Here is an 18572-nt window from a genome sequence, read left to right on the forward strand (position 1 = left end):
TGTTTCCCAACCCTGTTCCTGAAGGCACACCAACAGTACACATTTTCAATGTCTCCCTAATCAAACACACCTGAATCACCTAATTAGAACATTAGAAGAGACTCCAAAACCTGAAGTTAACTAGTCAGGTAAGGGAGACATCCAAAATATGTACTGTTGGTGTGCCTCCAGGAAAAGGGTTGGGAAACAGTGCTCTGATAAACAGTTTGACTTCTGATAATGTGTCTGTTATCTGACCTGACTGTAATGGATTTATCTGCTGTCTCTCACAGGTCGAGTAAAGAGGTCTTTTGATGTGGGTGTTGCAGGATTCATGATCACAACACTGGGCTCATGGTGTGTGTGCGCATGTCTTAAGAGTCACACGTTATTTTAATGTACAATTTACACTATTAACGAACCATTAATTATGATTTTTAGCTTATTAAAGTACCAACTAGCTGCTTATTATCAATAGTTAGCAATGTAGTAGTTGGGTTTAGGTATTGGGTAGGATTAGGGATGTAAAATATAGTCATACTCAATGCTAATAAACATTTAAAGGGATAGTTCACGCAAAAAAATTAAAATGTACTTACTATTTACTCTTCTTTGAGTGTTTCCAAACCTTTATGAAGAAGATATTTTGAAGAAAGCTGAAAACTGGTAACTATCAACTTCCGTAGTAGGAAAAACAAATATTATGGAAGTCAATGGTTACCAGGATTTTTCAAAATATCTTCATTTGTGTTCAACAGAAGAAAGAAACTTAAAATAATAAAGGTTTGCAACAAGTAAAGGGCATTTAAATGATTTTCTTTGCCTTTTTGGGGTGAACTGTCTCTTTAATATCTTAATAATAAGCAGGTAATGATTCAAAGTGTGCCAAATTGTTGCTAAAACTAAAGTGTTGCCGTTTTTAGATGACTAATAAAATGCAGGACAATATATAATATAGTAATGTATTCATATTTTAGAAGTAAATTGTTTTCTATCCGTATCAGGAATATGAAAATGTGCATTGGAATAGTAAAAACAATGTCATATAAATGCCACAATGCAAAATAATATAAATAAAAGTAATGTTTTTGACAGTTTTAATCATCTATATTGCTCAGTATAAATGAATAAACCCTTCACAGATCTCTCTTTTAAATTATTATTTTCTATATATGCTTTATAATATTATATTTGTCTTTATACAACAGTTCTGTCTGATTCTCTAATCTGATTGGCTGATAGCCGTGAGATATTACATTACAGCACTCGTGCAGCCTCTTCACCCTTGTGTATCACTCCACCCGCACAAGTGGCAAGCAGAGCACTACAGTTTGAAAAATATTGCAGCTGTTGGGCAACATAATGTACTTTTGAGGCTTTAAGGCGTGAATGCAGCTGTTTAGATTGCAACAATGCAGTTTATTCATAAGGATAGTGCCTATTTTAAATATTCATAATTTCAGAGACCGCATGATAAGTCCTTAGTTGAGAAAAACAGCATTTTTCAGCGTACGTTTCAAACTACAGCTGAACAAATCATTACAGAACATGTAAGTGGCATTATAAGTCGATCTCTATCTTGTATGTCGTAGTGCTGTATTTATACAACAGTAATCTGCTAGTGTTTGCTTTGCTTTGGTTTTTTCGGGGTTAATTATTGTGATCTCCTGATTGCAACAGAGAAATACTGGGAAATCTCTGTAGCCTGATGGCGTTTGATGGCGTTCAGCCCTATAATCTTAAAATGTGAGCAAAATCAGCTGTTTTGTCATCACTTTAGACATTACGCTAGAGAATCATTCAAATACTAGCTCTAAAGTGACGCTGGTGAAGTAGCAACGGTTTCTGTTGTTCTGACGTCAGCTGCAGATGTAAATAAATGGTGGAAAAAAGTAGTTCCTCATACAAAAGGGTTTTTAGACTCTCCTTGTTTGATTTTTTCTTTTTTATATACATCATTATGCCATCCAACTGTTGTATAACGCAATATCACATGAGTAGGAGTGCAATATGGCAGTATATCGGCACTGGTGGGACACCGAGGCACTCGGCCTGCAGCCTCGAGCCAACGCACGCCTCCCACCAATGCTGATATACAGCCATATCGCACTGCTACTCATGTGATATTGCTCATATATACATTATATTAGAAGCCAAAACAGGAACTAATCAGAGATCAAAAATTAGTACACCCAAATTAATATGTTGGAGAAAAATGTTCAATAAAAATGTAAAAACAGGAAAATTCAAGCGAAACATAAAATATATTCAATTTAGCTGATATTTAGTAGTTTGTAATTATTTTTCTAATAACTGGTTTGAATTTAAATGTATTATCTTTCTATTTCTAAAGACGTTAGGTGACCAAACTCTTATTTTAATGCATAGAACTGTTAAGAAATGGATATGAGCACTGTATGTCATGTTTCTTGCAGGTTCTACTGCAGATATAATAATGCCAAGCTGCGGTTTCAGCAGAGAATCATTCAAGAGGGCTTAAAGAATAAAGTCTTTTATGAAGGCACGGATTTGGATCCCACACTGAAGAAGACGGGGGATAAGTAAATGTCACCAAAATAATGCCATTAATATAATTGCTGCTTTATTTATTGTGTAATTAAATGTCAGATGTTTGTAATAAAATCATTTCTTAATGACAGATGTACGTTTTACTTTAATGATTACAATCTCTTTAAAGTAGATACTGTAGACCTTGACGTGGGTAATCGTTCATTTTCCATTGGCTTAGTCCCTTTATTCATCAGGGGTCACCACAGCCAACCGCCAACTTATCCAGCATATGTTTTACACAGCGGATGCCCTTCCAGATGAAACTCAGCACTGGGAAACATCCATACACGCTCATTCACACACATACACTACGGCTAATTTAGTTTACCCAATTTATCTAAAGCTTGTCCCATGCCAAACATGGGGAGAACATGCAAACCCCGCACAGAAATGCCAACTGGCCTAGCTGGGACTCGAACCAGCGACCTTGCTTTGAGGTGACAGTGCTAACCACTGAGCCACTGTGTCAAAAGAGCTGATATCAATAAATATAGAGAGTTGCTTACTATAATAATTATGTACTTACAATAATAATTAGTTAATTTAGCGTAATTGCATGCAAATAAACCTAACCCAGCATCTAACCCTAACCATATAGTAAGTACATTTAATTAATATTGCTCAGTAGTTAAATTAAGTTACATTTTGGCAAGGGCTGCTGCTGAATGTGCTGTTATAAAGCAAATGTTTTCAGGGCTTCGAGGAATTCCCGCTGTGTTACTTTCGTCCTGCTCTGTCGTAACTTTTGATCATTGTGTCACTTAACATTTTCATTCGTTCATTCATTTGTAAGTGACTAATGATTGAAGCATGAACATTATTAAAATTCTGCCACAAGATAGAAAAGTAAGATAGATATACATACTAAGAACCGTTTAAGGTTTTGGACAAACGACAGTATTTTTTTGTACATAAACACATTATAAAGTAGTATTGTATTTATATAGCAGTAAATAATAAACGGTACTTATGATACTACAAAAAATCTAAATTTTAAGTGCATTATAGTACAGTTAATTAAATACTTGTGGAGGTGTCTTGGAGGTATTAGCACATTGTACTTTGAAATATTGTTACTGAATGATTACTACAATGTTGGTTTTATAATCATGCACTTATGTTATTCACATGGCATTCAAAAGTGCTTAAAAGAAAAAAATTGCACTGTCATAGTACTATGTTTTGTTACAGTTTATGAATTTTTCTGTGGATCTGAACATGGACTGCACGATATTGTAAAAAAAAAAAATGACATTACAATATTTAAATTTTCTGTGAAATCTATTCCAGCAGGTGGCTTGAATAACTTATGTTGTATTCATTGTTAGATTGGCTGCAGTGATCTGCAAAAAAGTCAATGAAGTAGATATTAAAAATCATACAAAATAGAAAAACTGCTTTAAATATATATTTTTAAGCCATCAAAATAGTCAGATACTGAAAAAATCTAATGTAAAATAAGAGTTCACTGTCTTCAGTATGTGATAGAAATGAAATTTAAGAGTTCACACTTAGCTGATGAGTGATAACGAGGCGTGATTGGCATGCTGTACCGGGGAGAGCCTTGAGATTATAAGATCAAGTAAGGACATAGTAAGGAACTTACAAGAGGATCTAGTAAGGACTTGAACCAGTGACCTCCTTGCTGTGAGACAACATTGCTAACCACTGAGCCGCCGAGCCGCCCTATCTAGGAAATGGGAGGAGTAGGGGTGGAAGGACGTGGATTCTTCAAGACGAAGATAACAGGTAAGAAACTCTGGTTATTTATAGTGTGTTAGGATTCATCCGGTTGGTAAATCATGTGATAGCTAATGTGGAACCAGCTGTGGTCAATCATAAGATGTGATCCTCTCAAAATTAGTTTATAAAATTAAACTTCTTAATGTTTAAGCAAAAAAAAATGTGTTGGTTTCTTGCACCTGAGTTCATTAAACTCCTTTATGTTTAAGCAATAACAGAAAAAACCTTCCACTTTTAACTCCATTATGGGTAAACATTGCAATTAACAAATTACATGAGTTTCAAATTGTGGTTTTGGTTATGCATAATCCCAACTAGATATTAATTATTGCAGGTGTGCACATGTTGTTGCTGAAACAATATATTGTGCAGCCCTAATCAGTACAGGTGTATTGCATTGGATGTGATGTTATGCTCAGTCATCATCAGTGGATTTTTCTGAGTCTAGTTCCACAATCTCCTGGTCATTAGGGGAGCTGGAGATGCTGGCGGCACGTGCAATTCTTGTCAAGGTTTCCCCATACGGAGCCGACAGATAAACCATCAGAAAAACCCCGTCACTTCCATCTTCAGTGCTGCTTCCTTCCTCCAAAGTGGACAGAATTTCAGCGGTGCTGTTAGCATTGTCAAAATCCAGTGTGATGACGTTGGCTGTGTTCTCCTGGCCTCTGAAACATCTTCTGTAAAGGAAGAAGGCAATTCCACTGAGGAAGAGCAAGGATCCCGCGACTGTGAGCACATACCACGTCACCTGTGCTCGATCTTCAGCCTTGGTGGATGTCAACTCATTCCAGAAAGCCTGGTGAAAGTAAATCAACATCAACAGGTAAATTCATCTACTCTCCAATGAGCAGGTAAATTCATCTACTCTCCAGTCAATTGGTAAACTAGTCTACTTGCCAATCAACAGGTAAACCCTTCTACTCTCCAGTCAACAGGTAAACTAGTCTGCTTACCAGTCAACAGGTAAACTCGTCTACTCTCCAGTCAACAGGTAAACCCTTCTACTCTCCAGTCAACAGGTAAACTAGTCTGCTTACCAGTCAACAGGTAAACTCGTCTACTCTACAATCAACAGGTAAACTCGTCTACTCTACAGTCAACAGGTAAAGTAGTCTGCTTACCAGTCAACAGGTAAACTTGTCTACTCTCCAGTCAACAGGTAAACTCGTCTACTCTCCAGTCAACAGGTAAACTTGTCTACTCTCCAGTCAACAGGTAAACTAGTCTGCTTACCAGTCAACAGGTAAACTAGTCTGCTTACCAGTCAACAGGTAAAGTAGTCTGCTTACCAGTCAACAGGTAAACTCGTCTACTCTCCAGTCAACAGGTAAACTCGTCTACTCTCCAGTCAACAGGTAAACTAGTCTGCTTACCAGTCAACAGGTAAACTTGTCTACTCTCCAGTCAACAGGTAAACCCTTCTACTCTCCAGTCAACAGGTAAACTAGTCTGCTTACCAGTCAACAGGTAAACCTGTCTACTCCCCAGTCAACAGGCACTTTAAACTCATCTACTTACCAGTCAACAGGTTTTTAAACCCGTCTACTTACTAGTCAACAGGTAAACTTTAGTACTTCTCAATCAACAGGTGAACTAGTTTGCTTACCAGTCAAGAAGTGAAATGTGTCTACTCATCAGTCAACCGGTAAACTAGTCCACTCACCAGTCAACGGGTAAACTAGTCCACTCACCAGTCAACGGGTAAACTAGTCCACTCACCAGTCAACGGGTAAACTAGTCCACTCACCAGTCAACAGGTAAACTATTCTATTCACTGGTCAACATATACATTTACCTTCTCTCCAATCAACAGGTAAACTAGTCTGCTCCCCAATCAACAGGTAAATTCATGTACTGACCAGTCAACAGGCAAGCTTATCAACGGGTATATTTACCTACTCCAATCAACAGGTAAATTCAAGTACTCACCAGTCAAAAGATAAACTGGCCTATTCAATAGTCAACAGGTATTGTAAACTCATCTACTTACTAGTCTTAACAGGTAAACCCTTCTCTCTAGTCAACAGGTAAAGGTGTCTACTTACCAGTCAACAAGTAATGAATCTTCTCTCAATCACAAAAGTAGACTTGTCTACTCTCCAGTCAACAAGGTAAACCCTTCTACTCTACGGTCAACAGATAAATTTGCCTACTCTCTAGTCAACAGGTAAACTCATCTATTTACTATTCAAGGGGTAATCTCACCTTCTTTCCAGTCGACAGGCTAATGCATCTACTCTGCAATCAACAGGTAAACCCATCTACTCTACAGTCAACAGGTAAACTTGTCTACTCCCAAGTCAACAGGTAAGCTTGTCAGCTCTACTGTCAACAGGTAAACTTATTTGGTCACCAGTTAACAGATTATCGGTCTGCTCACCAGTTAACAGATAAATTGACCTACTCACCAATCAACAAGTCTGCCTCCCAATTTACAGGTAAACTCATTTACTCTCCAGTCAACAGGTAAACAGGTAAATAGTTAGGATGTGAACTTCCCAACTCTCCTGGAAGCACCGGGAGTCTCGCATATTTAAAGTGGCTCCCTAATACTTGCGAATAAGGTATAATATATTAGTTTAGGTAGGTTGGGATGTCTGTGAACTATTAGTTGCATATTCAAAAACAGTTTTCTGCACAAAAGAGCCATGAATGGCAGATGAGCATGCAACTTCTTTTCACTCTGGTATTGTAGAAAGAAATGCTATGAAATGTGTGCCTTTGATCATCTGTTATCTTTTATAAGAGGATTTGGCAAGCCTATTTATAATGAAAGGATGACCATCAATATGGAAAAAAAGCAGTCTGTTTTTTCAAGATCTTTAAGTTTTTCCCAAATCTTGCCTATTCTTCTACCTCAGACTTTGACCTTCACCTCACAAAAGTGTAAGTAGATGGATTGAGCCTCAGCAACTGACTTGGTCTTGACTGCTAACGAATGAATTATGGAATAATGTACTAAAAAGATTTGATCAAAATGCTTAATCATTCAGAAACAACTAGTGGTTCTGCTGTGCCTGTGCTTTTGCAGTTGTATTACTAGCAGGGAATAAACCAATACAAGTATTGGTAATATCTGTCCAAATCATCCATTCATTAATTTTCTTTTCAGCTTAGTCCCTTTATTTATCAGGGGTCGCCACAGCGGAATGAACTGCCAACTTATCCAGCATATGTTTTAGACAGCGGATGCCCTTCCAGCTGCAACCCATCACTGGGAAACATCCATATACTCTTATTCACACACAAACTACGGACAATTTAGCTTAGCCAATTCACCTATAGAGCATGTCTTTGGACTTGTGGGGGAAACCGGAGCACCTGGAGGAAACCCACGCCAACGCAGGGAGAACATGCAAACTACACACAGAAATGCCAACTGACCCAGTCGAGGCTCAAACCAGCGACCTTCTTACTGCTGTCTAAATCTAAGCTACTTAACGTTGAATCCTTGTTCAGTAAACTCTCATAAATTACATGACACTGCACTACACTCTTTTATTGCTTAAACATCTGATCAAACTCATAACATGCATAGTAACAATTGATTTAAAAGGTTTTGTTTCTCCTTAGTGAGAAGTAGATCTGAAAAAATATCCAAGAAATCCAAATTAAAGATGGATTTTTAGGAATTAAAAGGTACCTTTTGAAACTGTAGATGCCAATACAAAATAAAAACTATTTAAGAGTATGTCAATGGCATGAATTACACTTGTCCTTGAAAGAAATATAGAATTTGTTGAAGCAATGGGTACGCTTGCAAGAACACAGTGTTGATTTAGCCCTTAGTCTGAAGGTTTACCTGAAAACGGTTTTCAGTTGATGGTGGTACAGATGCTCCCGCGACCCAGTCATATGAGCCTCGTCCCGCGGGGCCGAACTGTATCCAGCTGCTATCCATAAGCACACACTTGTTTACTCTTCAGCTCCTCTGCACTGAGTGCTGATTATACACTGCTGCTCACATCGAGTATTAATGGCCCGTTGGCGTCATATGCAAGAACCAGCAGTTTGACACAAGCAGGGATCAAGAGTTTTGTGCCAGAGCGTCCAATCAAAGGGAACTCAGAGTCTTAACACAACTGGCCTACATTACACAGCTGTGAGGTTATCTGGGTCCATTGGACGGCTTTGGAAACAGACCTAACATGGCTGAGATATTTTCTCCAATGGCTGACTTTTTATTTGAATCAGGTAAATTCATCTACTTATTAGTCAACAGGTAAACTCATCTAATCTACAGTCAACAGGTAAACTCGTCTACTCTCCAGTCAGCAGGTAAACTCGTCTACTCTCCAATCAACAGGTAAACTCATCTAGGTAAACTAGTCTACTCTCCAGTCAACAGGTCAACTCGTCTACTCTCCAGTCAACAGGTAAACTAGTCTTCTCTGCGGTCAACAGGTAAACTAGTCTACTCTCCGGCCAACAGGTAAACCAGTCTACTCTCCAGTCAACAGGTAAACTAGTCTACTCTCCGGCCAACAGGTAAACTAGTCTACTCTCCGGTCAACAGGTAAACTCGGTTACTCTCCGGCCAACAGGTAAACTCGTCTACTCTCCGGTCAACAGGTAAACTCGTCTACTCTCCGGTCAACAGGTAAACTCGTCTACTCTCCAGTCAACAGGTAAACTCGACTACTCTCCAGTCAACAGGTAAACTCGTCTACTCTCCGGTCAACAGGTAAACTCGTCTACTCTCCTGTCAACAGGTAAACTCGTCTACTCTCCAGTCAACAGGTAAACTCGTCTACTCTCCAGTCAACAGGTAAACTCGATTACTCTCCGGTCAACAGGTAAACTCGATTACTCTCCGGTCAACAGGTAAACTCGTCTACTCTCCAGTCAACAGGTAAACTCGATTACTCTCCAGTCAACAGGTAAACTCGTCTACTCTCCAGCCAACAGGTAACTCGTCTACTCTCCGGTCAACAGGTAAACTCGATTACTCTCCGGTCAACAGGTAAACTCGATTACTCTCCGGTCAACAGGTAAACTCGATTACTCTCCGGTCAACAGGTAAACTCGATTACTCTCCGGTCAACAGGTAAACTCGATTACTCTCCAGTCAACAGGTAAACTCGATTACTCTCCGGCAAACAGGTAAACTCGATTACTCTCCAGTCAACAGGTAAACTCGTCTACTCTCCGGTCAACAGGTAAACTCGATTACTCTCCGGTCAACAGGTAAACTCGATTACTCTCCGGTCAACAGGTAAACTCGATTACTCTCCGGTCAACAGGTAAACTCGATTACTCTCCGGTCAACAGGTAAACTTGTCTACTCTCCAGTCAACAGGTAAACTCGATTACTCTCCGGCAAACAGGTAAACTCGATTACTCTCCAGTCAACAGGTAAACTCGATTACTAACCGGTCAACAAGTAAACTCGTCTACTCTTCAGTCAACAGGTAAACTCGTCTACTCTCCGGTCAACAGGTAAACTCGATTACTCTCCGGTCAACAGGTAAACTCGTCTACTCTCCAGTCATCAGGTAAACTCGTCTACTCTCCAGTCAACAGGTAAACTTGTCTACTCTCCAATCAACAGGTAAACTCGTCTACTCTCCAGTCAACAGGTAAACTCGTCTACTCTCCAGTCAACAGGTAAACTCGTCTACTCTCCAGTCAACAGGTAAACTCGTCTACTCTCCAGTCAACAAGAACTCGTCTACTCTCCAGTCAACAGGTAAACTCGTCTACTCTCCAGTCAACAGGTAAACTCGTCTACTCTCCAGTCAACAGGTAAACTCGTCTACTCTCCAGTCAACAGGTAAACTCGACTACTCTCCAGTCAACAGGTAAACTCGTCTACTCTCCAGTCAACAGGTAAACTCGACTACTCTCCAGTCAACAGGTAAACTTGTCTAAAAACATGTTCAATAGTTTGAGCAACTTTGGAATATTGACTACTGTATGCAGTGGTAAGTTTGTGAACTGAAAGGGAAATATCTGTATTCCTGTATTGACCTCATTCTTCATGTACAAGCGGACCAAGTCATTGCAATCTTTTTGTCTCAAGACTTCCATTCTCATCCACTTCCATTGATTTTTAGATGTTAAAACAGCCCGTGAGGCTTCTTGATATTGCAAACGGATATTTTCTTATTATATTGATCTGCTTTTTATGTATAGTCATGAACACGCTTGTTTGTAGAGCAAGTAGTTTAAATGTTTATTATTCTGCCATTCGTCCAATAAGCAACTCAATCGGAAGTTCTAAAACAGGAGTGTCCAAACTGTTCTGGAGGGCTGGTGTTCTAGAGAGTTTGGCTCCAAACCTAATCAAACACAATTGTACCAGCTATCAAGCTCTTAGTAGATATACATCCTGCAGGTGTGTGAAGCAAGTTGGAGCTAAGCTCAGCAGAGCACCGGCCCTCCAGGACCAAGTTGGACACCCCTGATCTAAAACCATGGCAAGAACAAGAGCACATCCGCATTGCAAAATAAGGTCAATAGATCAGGGGCGTATCGGACATTTTAAAAGTGGGGGGGACGGCTGTATGAGACCATACGTTCATATAATTATTAATCACCTGTTTCTAAAATGGTCTGTCTCTAAAAGTGAGGGGGACGGATCCCCTCCTGTAGCTACGCCCTTGCAATAGATAACTCATAATTTGGGCCTGATGTCTATTTCACATACACTCAACATAAACTGAACTAAATCTCTGGAGTGACAGCTTGAAGCTGCCAACATACACCACCACACACAGAGAGCTGTTAACCTGCTTATTTATTCTACAAACAACTTACACATAAATGATCGTCTAACAAAACACTTGAGAACACATTCAGCACAATGCACATGTACTGCAGTTGACTGAGAATGAACAGCATGTAGTAAGTAGAGCACTCATTCCCCCTGCCAGAATGTTTCAAACGAATATTCTGCGCTGTGCATTATGGATAATTAATGTTAGTGTACTGGAAATGGAGTGCATTATGAGTCGAACATATGGCAAGCAGAGCTAAATAAGATATTTGCGAGCATTACACAGAAATCTCCTTTAGCCTGCGTTTTGAAGTTAGCTTAAGGTCTGCGCAACTTAATCCATATAGCGTTTTCATACCATATTTAGACCATGAGTCAAACCAACCATTTACACACACAAAATAAACCCCTGTAAAGCTTATGAAGTGTTTTTGCAAGGACAAAACACACTGCAAAACAAAAATCTGTTAACAGATTCCTTATTGAAGTGTTTTCCGTTTATTTATGGTGGTGAATTGCATTATGGGATGTTGATCTCTGCTCTGTTGATTTTTATTTTTTTTTTTTATGTTAAAAATTCTACTTTTACTGACATTTTAGTCATTTGAAATAATATAATGTATAAGAAAAAGCTAATATATAGAGATATAAGTGTGTAAAATAACAGATATTGTACTGGTAGCTTATTACAAAGCTTTTGTAGTATAATATACAACACCAACCCAGACAATATAGCGCTGCAAACTATTACAAATGTTCATAAAAGCCACTTTTTTTTTTACTTTTCAAGGTTAAAAGTTGTTGGAAGAAAGATCAAGCTCCCATAATGCAATTCAAAAACATAATAATAAATAAAAAGGAAAACGGATATTTTTACAGAACATTTTCACAATCTGATGCCAAATTTGTGGTTGCCACTACTAAAGAATTCAACACACAAATCACACAATAAGGCTATACCCTCAATTATATACTCACCGGCCACTTTATTAGGTACACCTTACTAGTACCAGGTTGGACCCCCTTTTGCCTTCAGAACTGCCTTAATCCTTCGTGGCATAGACTCAGCAGGGTACTGGAAATATTCCTCAGAGATTTTGGTTCATATTGACATGATAGCATCACAGTTGCTGCAGATTTGTCTGCTGCTTTTATGCTTACATGTTGTTGATGCCAATTCTGACTCTACCATCCGAATGTGGCAGCAGAAATTGAGACTCATCAGACCAGGGAATATTTGTCCAGTTTTGGTGAGCCTGTTTGTAGCCTCAGTTTCCTGTTCTTAGCTGACAGGAGCGGCACCCGTGTGGTCTTCTGCTGCTTGTAGCCCATCCGCCTCAAGGTTGGACGTGTTGTGTGTTCAGCAGATGCCTCTTCTGCAGACCTCTTGTAAGCCTCTGACATCAACAAGGCATTTGCCGCCCACAGAACTGCCGTTCACTGTATATTTCCTCTTCTTTACACACCATTCTCTGTAAACCCTAGAGATGGTTGTGTGTGAAAATCCCAGTAGATCAGCAGTTTCTGAAACACCAAACAACCATGCCACGTTCAGTCACTTAACTCCTCTTTCTTCCCTATTCTGATGCTCGCTTTGAACTGCAGCAGATCGTCTTGATCATGTCTACATGCCTAAATGCATTGAGCTGCTTCCATGTGATTGGCTGATTAAAAATTAGCGTTAACGAGCAGTTGGACAGGTGTACCTAATAAAGTGGCCAGTGAGTGTTGATAGACTACACCTCGGAATCAAGTAAAATAAAAAAATCTAAGAAAAATAAATACACTTCCTGTACTAGACAAATTAGGATTTCATAATAATAATAATAACAATAATAATAGATTTGGTATAAATAAAGCACATAATTTCTTTCAGAACACTCGAATATATTAATTTGTCTTTGGTCCCTTTCAACATCCCGTTTAATCTCTGGCTGTAGTTTATGCGGAGCAGTTGCCGTAAACACAACAGAACATGAGCAAATGCAGCAAAGGATTATACATTCAGGCTGTATGGTTACGCAACAGGCTGTGTGCGCGCTGGATAAATGTAAAGAATTGCATCCCGGTTTTCCTATAGTTCCCATTGGACATCTTTACTTTCATACTGTTCCTCTGTAGCTTGTGTTCATTTGTAGTAACTCAAAAACACAAATCGGTTTTCACACTCGCGCACAGAATCAACATATACATAACACATGCGAGTTGCAGGTTGAGGAATAAAAGCTATTTGGAATAAAGCGGTAAAAGTTTGATGCCTCCAAAAGTGCAAACATATCCAACGTTAATAAATAGAGATTGTAAATAGTCTCTGCTTAAAAATGTATTGAACTCGTTTTTTTATAGACCTCCTTGTTCTGTTGTATCATCTAGTCAACATTACTTAAGTTGGTTCAGATGTAGAATCGTTTAATGAACACTAAAACCAGTATCTGATGTTTTCATCCACTGGATCAGTGGCACAGGTTTACAGGACGGTTGGATGTTTAAAGGATCGCTCCACTTTCTTTTGGAAATAGGCTCATTTTACAGCTCCCCTATATGGTTAAACCAGGGTTTCTGCAGGTTTCCTTAGGTTAGGCTCAGTCCCTTATTTATCAGGGGTTACTACAGCGGAATGAACCGCCAACTATTCTGGCATGTGTTTTACACAGTGGATGGCCTTCCAGCTCTAACAGAGTACTGGGAAACACCTATACACTCATTACATTCACACACTCATACACTATGGCCAATTTAGCTCATCCAATTCACCCATAGCGCATGTGTTTGGACTGTGGTGTATATATATATACAGTCCAAAGTTAGGATGATTCTAAGGGCCCACGAACTTAGGGGGCCCCCAGAGAACCAAATAATACTTGCTATGAGTATAACCACATTCACCATTGGGAGGTGCTATAATCACTCTCATAGGAGAATTTTGCTTTCACGATACAAAATAAATAACATTAGCGCCCACACCCACCCCGCTCTTCGCTTTCGTCCGTGACAGCCATCCCCCCCAAACCCCCGCTTTTCGCTTTCATCCGCGACCATCCCTTCCCCCTCTTCTTTTTTGTCCATGACCCATCCCTCAAGGGTTGCCAGATGGCCCGTGGAGGGTAGTGGCGCCCCTGATATACATCATTATTTATATATAATACAGCAGAACATTACCTTGATTATTACGCCAGAATGAGAGTATAGTTCTTCTAGTCATATCAGCAAATAGCAACTATTCATTTCACGTTGGTCTTAGGACACGATGTAACTACAGAAAAGTCGAGCTTTAAATAGAAATATTAGCAAAACTTTTAAGCCGTTTTTGAATGAGATGCTAATGGTCTAATCTGATTCAATGATACATGCTAAGCTAAAAGTTCTCCCACTGGAGATCAGCTGAATGGACTTATTAATGCTAAAACTGAACTGTTTAACTTTTGGGAGCTTTAAAAAAGACTTTCCTTACAAAAAAAAGTGCAGTGAGTTTTTAAATAGGAATATTGTTGTCGGCGCAATAGCCTAGTGGTTAGCACGCAGACATATGGTGCAGTAGCACTTCAGGGCGTCCCGAGTTCGAATCCCGGCTCGAGGACATTTCCCATCTCTCCCACTTCACTTCCTGTCTATAATACAGTCCTATCTACTTAATAAAGGCCAAAAGGCCAAAATAAATCTTAAAAAAAAAATAGGAATATTATCAAAGCTCTTTAGTCTTTTTCGAATGAGATGCTAATGGTCTAATCTGATTCAATGATCTATGCTAAGCTAAAAGTGCTTCTCTCAGACCCGGAGATCGGCTGAATGGGTTCAAACCTGCTAAAACTCAGCTGTTTAACTCTAGAAGAGCTGTGAAATGAGCGTATTTCCTTTCAAAAAAGTGCAATTTTGCTTTAAATAGAATAATGATGTCTACGAGCAGCTAGAGCAGGGGTCACCAATCTCGGTCCTGGAGGGCCAGTGTCCCTCCAGGGTTTAGCTCCAACTTGCCTCAACACACCTGCCTGGGTGTTTCAAGTATAACTAGTCAGACGTTGATTAGCTTGCTCAGGTGTGTTTGATTAGGGTTGGCGCTAAAATCTGCAGGACACCGGCCCTCCAGGAACAAGTTTGGTGAGCCCTGAGCTAGAGCATAGTTGAATCAGCTTCTCCCAGTGGTTCAGTATTTATAAACAATAAATGACTAGAGCTATTAATACTCTATGAGCTGATATCTGTAAGACTTGGTAATGTCTCGTACAGTATTTCTGAATACAGCAAACTTGAAATCAAAGGAATCAGTTTGAAATCATCATTTAAAGCACTGAATATGATGCACATCGTAGGAAATAATTGGATAAAATTAGCTAAATAAACTGCATTAGCGGAAATTCATGCTTTAGATGCTTTAAGCGATGCTTTAACAAAGGTGCATTGACTTTAGCTAATTAAAATCTTCAATGGAGTTTTAAACTTTAAGTGATTGAAGGAGAGAGAGAGAGAAAGCATAAGTCTACATATGGCACATGTAGATTTTGAAGCCTTTTAGAAATGTAAATAAAAATAGAGATTCTGAAGACATGGCGGCTTGAAGAACATTCACAAAAAGGGATTGGTATCACACAGAGATCAATCAGCACTGTAATAAAAAAGTTAGCAAAGTTAAGCGAACAGTAAAGCACGTGTCGGAGATGAGAGCCGGGCGAGTTCATCACAGGATGATGTCATAAACGCGTCCCACTCGGCCCAGCCACTCGCGCACCGCCTGCCGCACGCGCAGCTCGGTCACATGACAGGTCAGCTGACTGATGCAGGGAAACACCGCCGGCTGCAGAGCCATGAACGTGGGGTCTGGCAGAAGCTGGATCTGATTCAGGATGGTCAGGACCATGTTTGTCCAGGCCTGACCGAGGAAAACAAGACAAAGGCACGCTTCCGTTAAATAAACATATATCTTATATAATCATTTCATTAGCACCTGACTGTCATAAAACACTGATTATATCCAAGCAACACCTATGGGTCAAACCATTTAATCAATTAAATATAAACTAATCCAACTAGCAGGAAATTTGACCCCTTTTGCGTACATTTAGCAACAGAAAGCTTATAAATATTTTTAGTGCGTCCAGGTAATGTTGATAAAGAATGAAAAAGGGCTGCTGTTAAAACTAGCCTAGAGCGCCTCCATACCTGCCAACATTCGGATCTTAAAATCTGGGAGATGTTATCCGGGGCTGAAGTGAAGAGTGGAGGGGGGTGATGGGGTGGTGGGGGTTGCTTGAAGTTCCTCTTAGTGAAGAGCGGGGGAGGGGGGTTTGAATTACTTGAAAGTGGGGGGGGGGGTGAAGAGGGGCGGGGTGCGTGTGAACTGAAGAGCGGGGGTGACGGTGCGCGCGAACTGGGAAGCAGGTATGAAGATGGTTGCGCGGTGGGTTCAGTGAGCATGGGGGCTGCCCTAAAAAGGTGAGGAGCGGGATTCTGGGAGTTTTCCGGGAGACAGAGCAATACGGGAGATGGATCTGAAATACGGGAGACTCCCAGGAAAACGGGAGTGTTGGCAGGTATGAGCGCCTCTGCTGTTAAAACTAGAGCAACATCAGCTGTTAAAAACTAGGCTAGAGTGCTGTCTGCTGTTAAAACTAGCCTAGAGTGTCATCTGCTGTTAAAAACTAGGCTAGAGCGTCATCTGCTGTTTAAGAATTAGAGTGACATCACATGTTAAAAACGCCTAGAGCGCCATCTGCTGTTAAAAGTAGAGTGACATCACATGTTAACAACGAGCCTAGAGCACTGTCTGCTGTTAAAAACTAGGCTAGAGCGCCATCTGCTGTTAAAACTAGTGACATCACATGTTAACAACTAGCCTAGAGCACTGTCTGAAGTTAAAAACTAGCCTAGAGCACCATCTGCTGTTAAAACTAGAGCAACATCACATGTTAAAAACTAGCCTAGAGCACCATCTGCTGTTAAAACTAGTGACATCACATGTTAAAAACTAGCCTAGAGCACTGTCTGCTGTTAAAAACTAACCTAGAACGCCATCTGCTGTTAAAAACTAGCCTAGAGCACAATCTGCTGTTAAAACTAGTGACATCACATGTTAAAAACTAGCCTAGAGCACTGTCTGCTGTTAAAAACTAGCCTAGAGCACCATCTGCTGTTAAAACTAGTGACATCACATGTTAAAACTAGCCTAGAGCACTGTCTGCTGTTAAAAACTAGCCTAGAGCACAATCTGCTGTTAAACTAGTGACATCACATGTTAAAAACTAGCCTAGAGCACTGTCTGCTGTTAAAAACTAGCCTAGAGCACCATCTGCTGTTAAAACTAGTGACATCACATGTTAAAAACTAGCCTACAGCACTGTCTGCTGTTAAAAACTAACCTAGAACGCCATCTGCTGTTAAAACTAGAGTGACATCACATGTTAAAAACTAGCCTAGAGCACCATCTGCTGTTTAAAACTAGTGACATCACATGTAAAAACTAGCCTAGAGCACTGTCTGCTGTTAAAAACTAACCTAGAACGCCATCTGCTGTTAAAAACTAGCCTAGAGCACTGTCTGCTGTTAAAAACTAGCCTAGAGCACCATCTGCTGTTATAAAACTAGTGACATCACATGTTAAAAACTAGCCTAGAACACTGTCTGCTGTTAAAAACTAGCCTAGAGCGCCATCTGCTGTTAAAACTAGAGCAACATCACATGTTAAAAACTAGCCTAGAGCACTGTCTGCTGTTAAAAACTAACCTAGAACGCCATCTGCTGTTAAAACTAGCTTAGAGCACCTAGATGCGCGGTGTCTGTACAGTTAATGCGCATTAAGAGTTTAATCTCTGTTGTTTTTTACTGTTCGTGGTTGCCTGAATAACTGAGGCACGAGCTGTTAAGGCAATTTTTTGACCAATGTTGCCAGGAAATATTGCCGGGTGATGTTGCTTGGCTACTTTCCTGTTGAGAATGGCCAGCAAAATGTATCTGGATTCAGCCTAATTAGTTGCCCTGTGTCTCACTTGGTTACCCATTGACAGCATCATGGCCTGGTAACATTGCTCAAAAAGTTGCAGGTTATGTCTTACCTGTATCTGCGCCTCAGAATCTCTGAGTGAGATGTTGTGTGAACTGGCTGTGGATCCCGATCGTGGTCTTTTCTCCTGCCGCAGCAGCTCAGGTCCCGCGCTGAAGGAGTGCCGCATGGGCCCCTGTTCAACCAGCTGCTGGGGCCTCTGTGGTCCAGGGGAGTCCGGGCCTCGTTGGGTCACCGGCTCGCCCTCTTGTCTCCTGCCTTCATATCTTTGGCAAACGTGGTGTGATTGTGCTGCTGCTGCTGCTGCTTGCGTTTCTTGTACTCGATCATCAGTTTGGTGATGGTCTTGTCGGTGGCGATGGTGTACAGCTTGTTTCCAGCACTCTCCCACCATTCCTTCTTGCGGCCCCCGTCCCGCCGCTGGGGAAAGCTTGCGTTTGACCCGCCGGGACTATGAACGTCCTTCTGAGGGCGTCTCATCCAGGTGAAGGCGGAAACTGTCTTCTGAGGGTGTCCCATGGCCAGATAGGCCTCCGGTCGAAGGCGTGGAAGTCTCTGAATTAAAAG

At 40.4% G+C, this 18572-nt stretch overlaps 2 protein-coding genes across 3 annotated transcripts in view; one reads left to right on the forward strand and one right to left on the reverse strand.

Moving 5' to 3' along the window:
* LOC130239294 (cytochrome c oxidase assembly protein COX20, mitochondrial) overlaps positions 1–2638 on the forward strand; it is a 6770-nt gene extending 4132 nt beyond the window's left edge. For both annotated transcript variants that reach the window (XM_056470388.1, XM_056470389.1), the window contains exons 3-4: positions 273–336; positions 2415–2638. In XM_056470388.1, coding sequence (XP_056326363.1) covers positions 273–336; positions 2415–2544 — 194 coding nt within the window. In that variant the 3' untranslated portion in view covers positions 2545–2638. The remainder of the gene's footprint in view (positions 1–272; positions 337–2414) is intronic.
* Positions 2639–14702: 12064 nt separating this feature from the next.
* arfgef3 (ARFGEF family member 3) overlaps positions 14703–18572 on the reverse strand; it is a 57512-nt gene continuing 53642 nt past the window's right edge. Inside the window, 4 exon segments of the mRNA XM_056471375.1 lie at positions 14703–15878; positions 18058–18251; positions 18254–18467; positions 18469–18572. Of these exon segments, the coding sequence (XP_056327350.1) occupies positions 15687–15878; positions 18058–18251; positions 18254–18467; positions 18469–18572 (704 nt within the window). The 3' untranslated portion in view covers positions 14703–15686.

The sequence above is a fragment of the Danio aesculapii genome, chromosome 13, assembly GCF_903798145.1.
Source record: "Danio aesculapii chromosome 13, fDanAes4.1, whole genome shotgun sequence".
In the NCBI taxonomy this organism is placed as follows: Eukaryota; Metazoa; Chordata; class Actinopteri; order Cypriniformes; family Danionidae; genus Danio; species Danio aesculapii.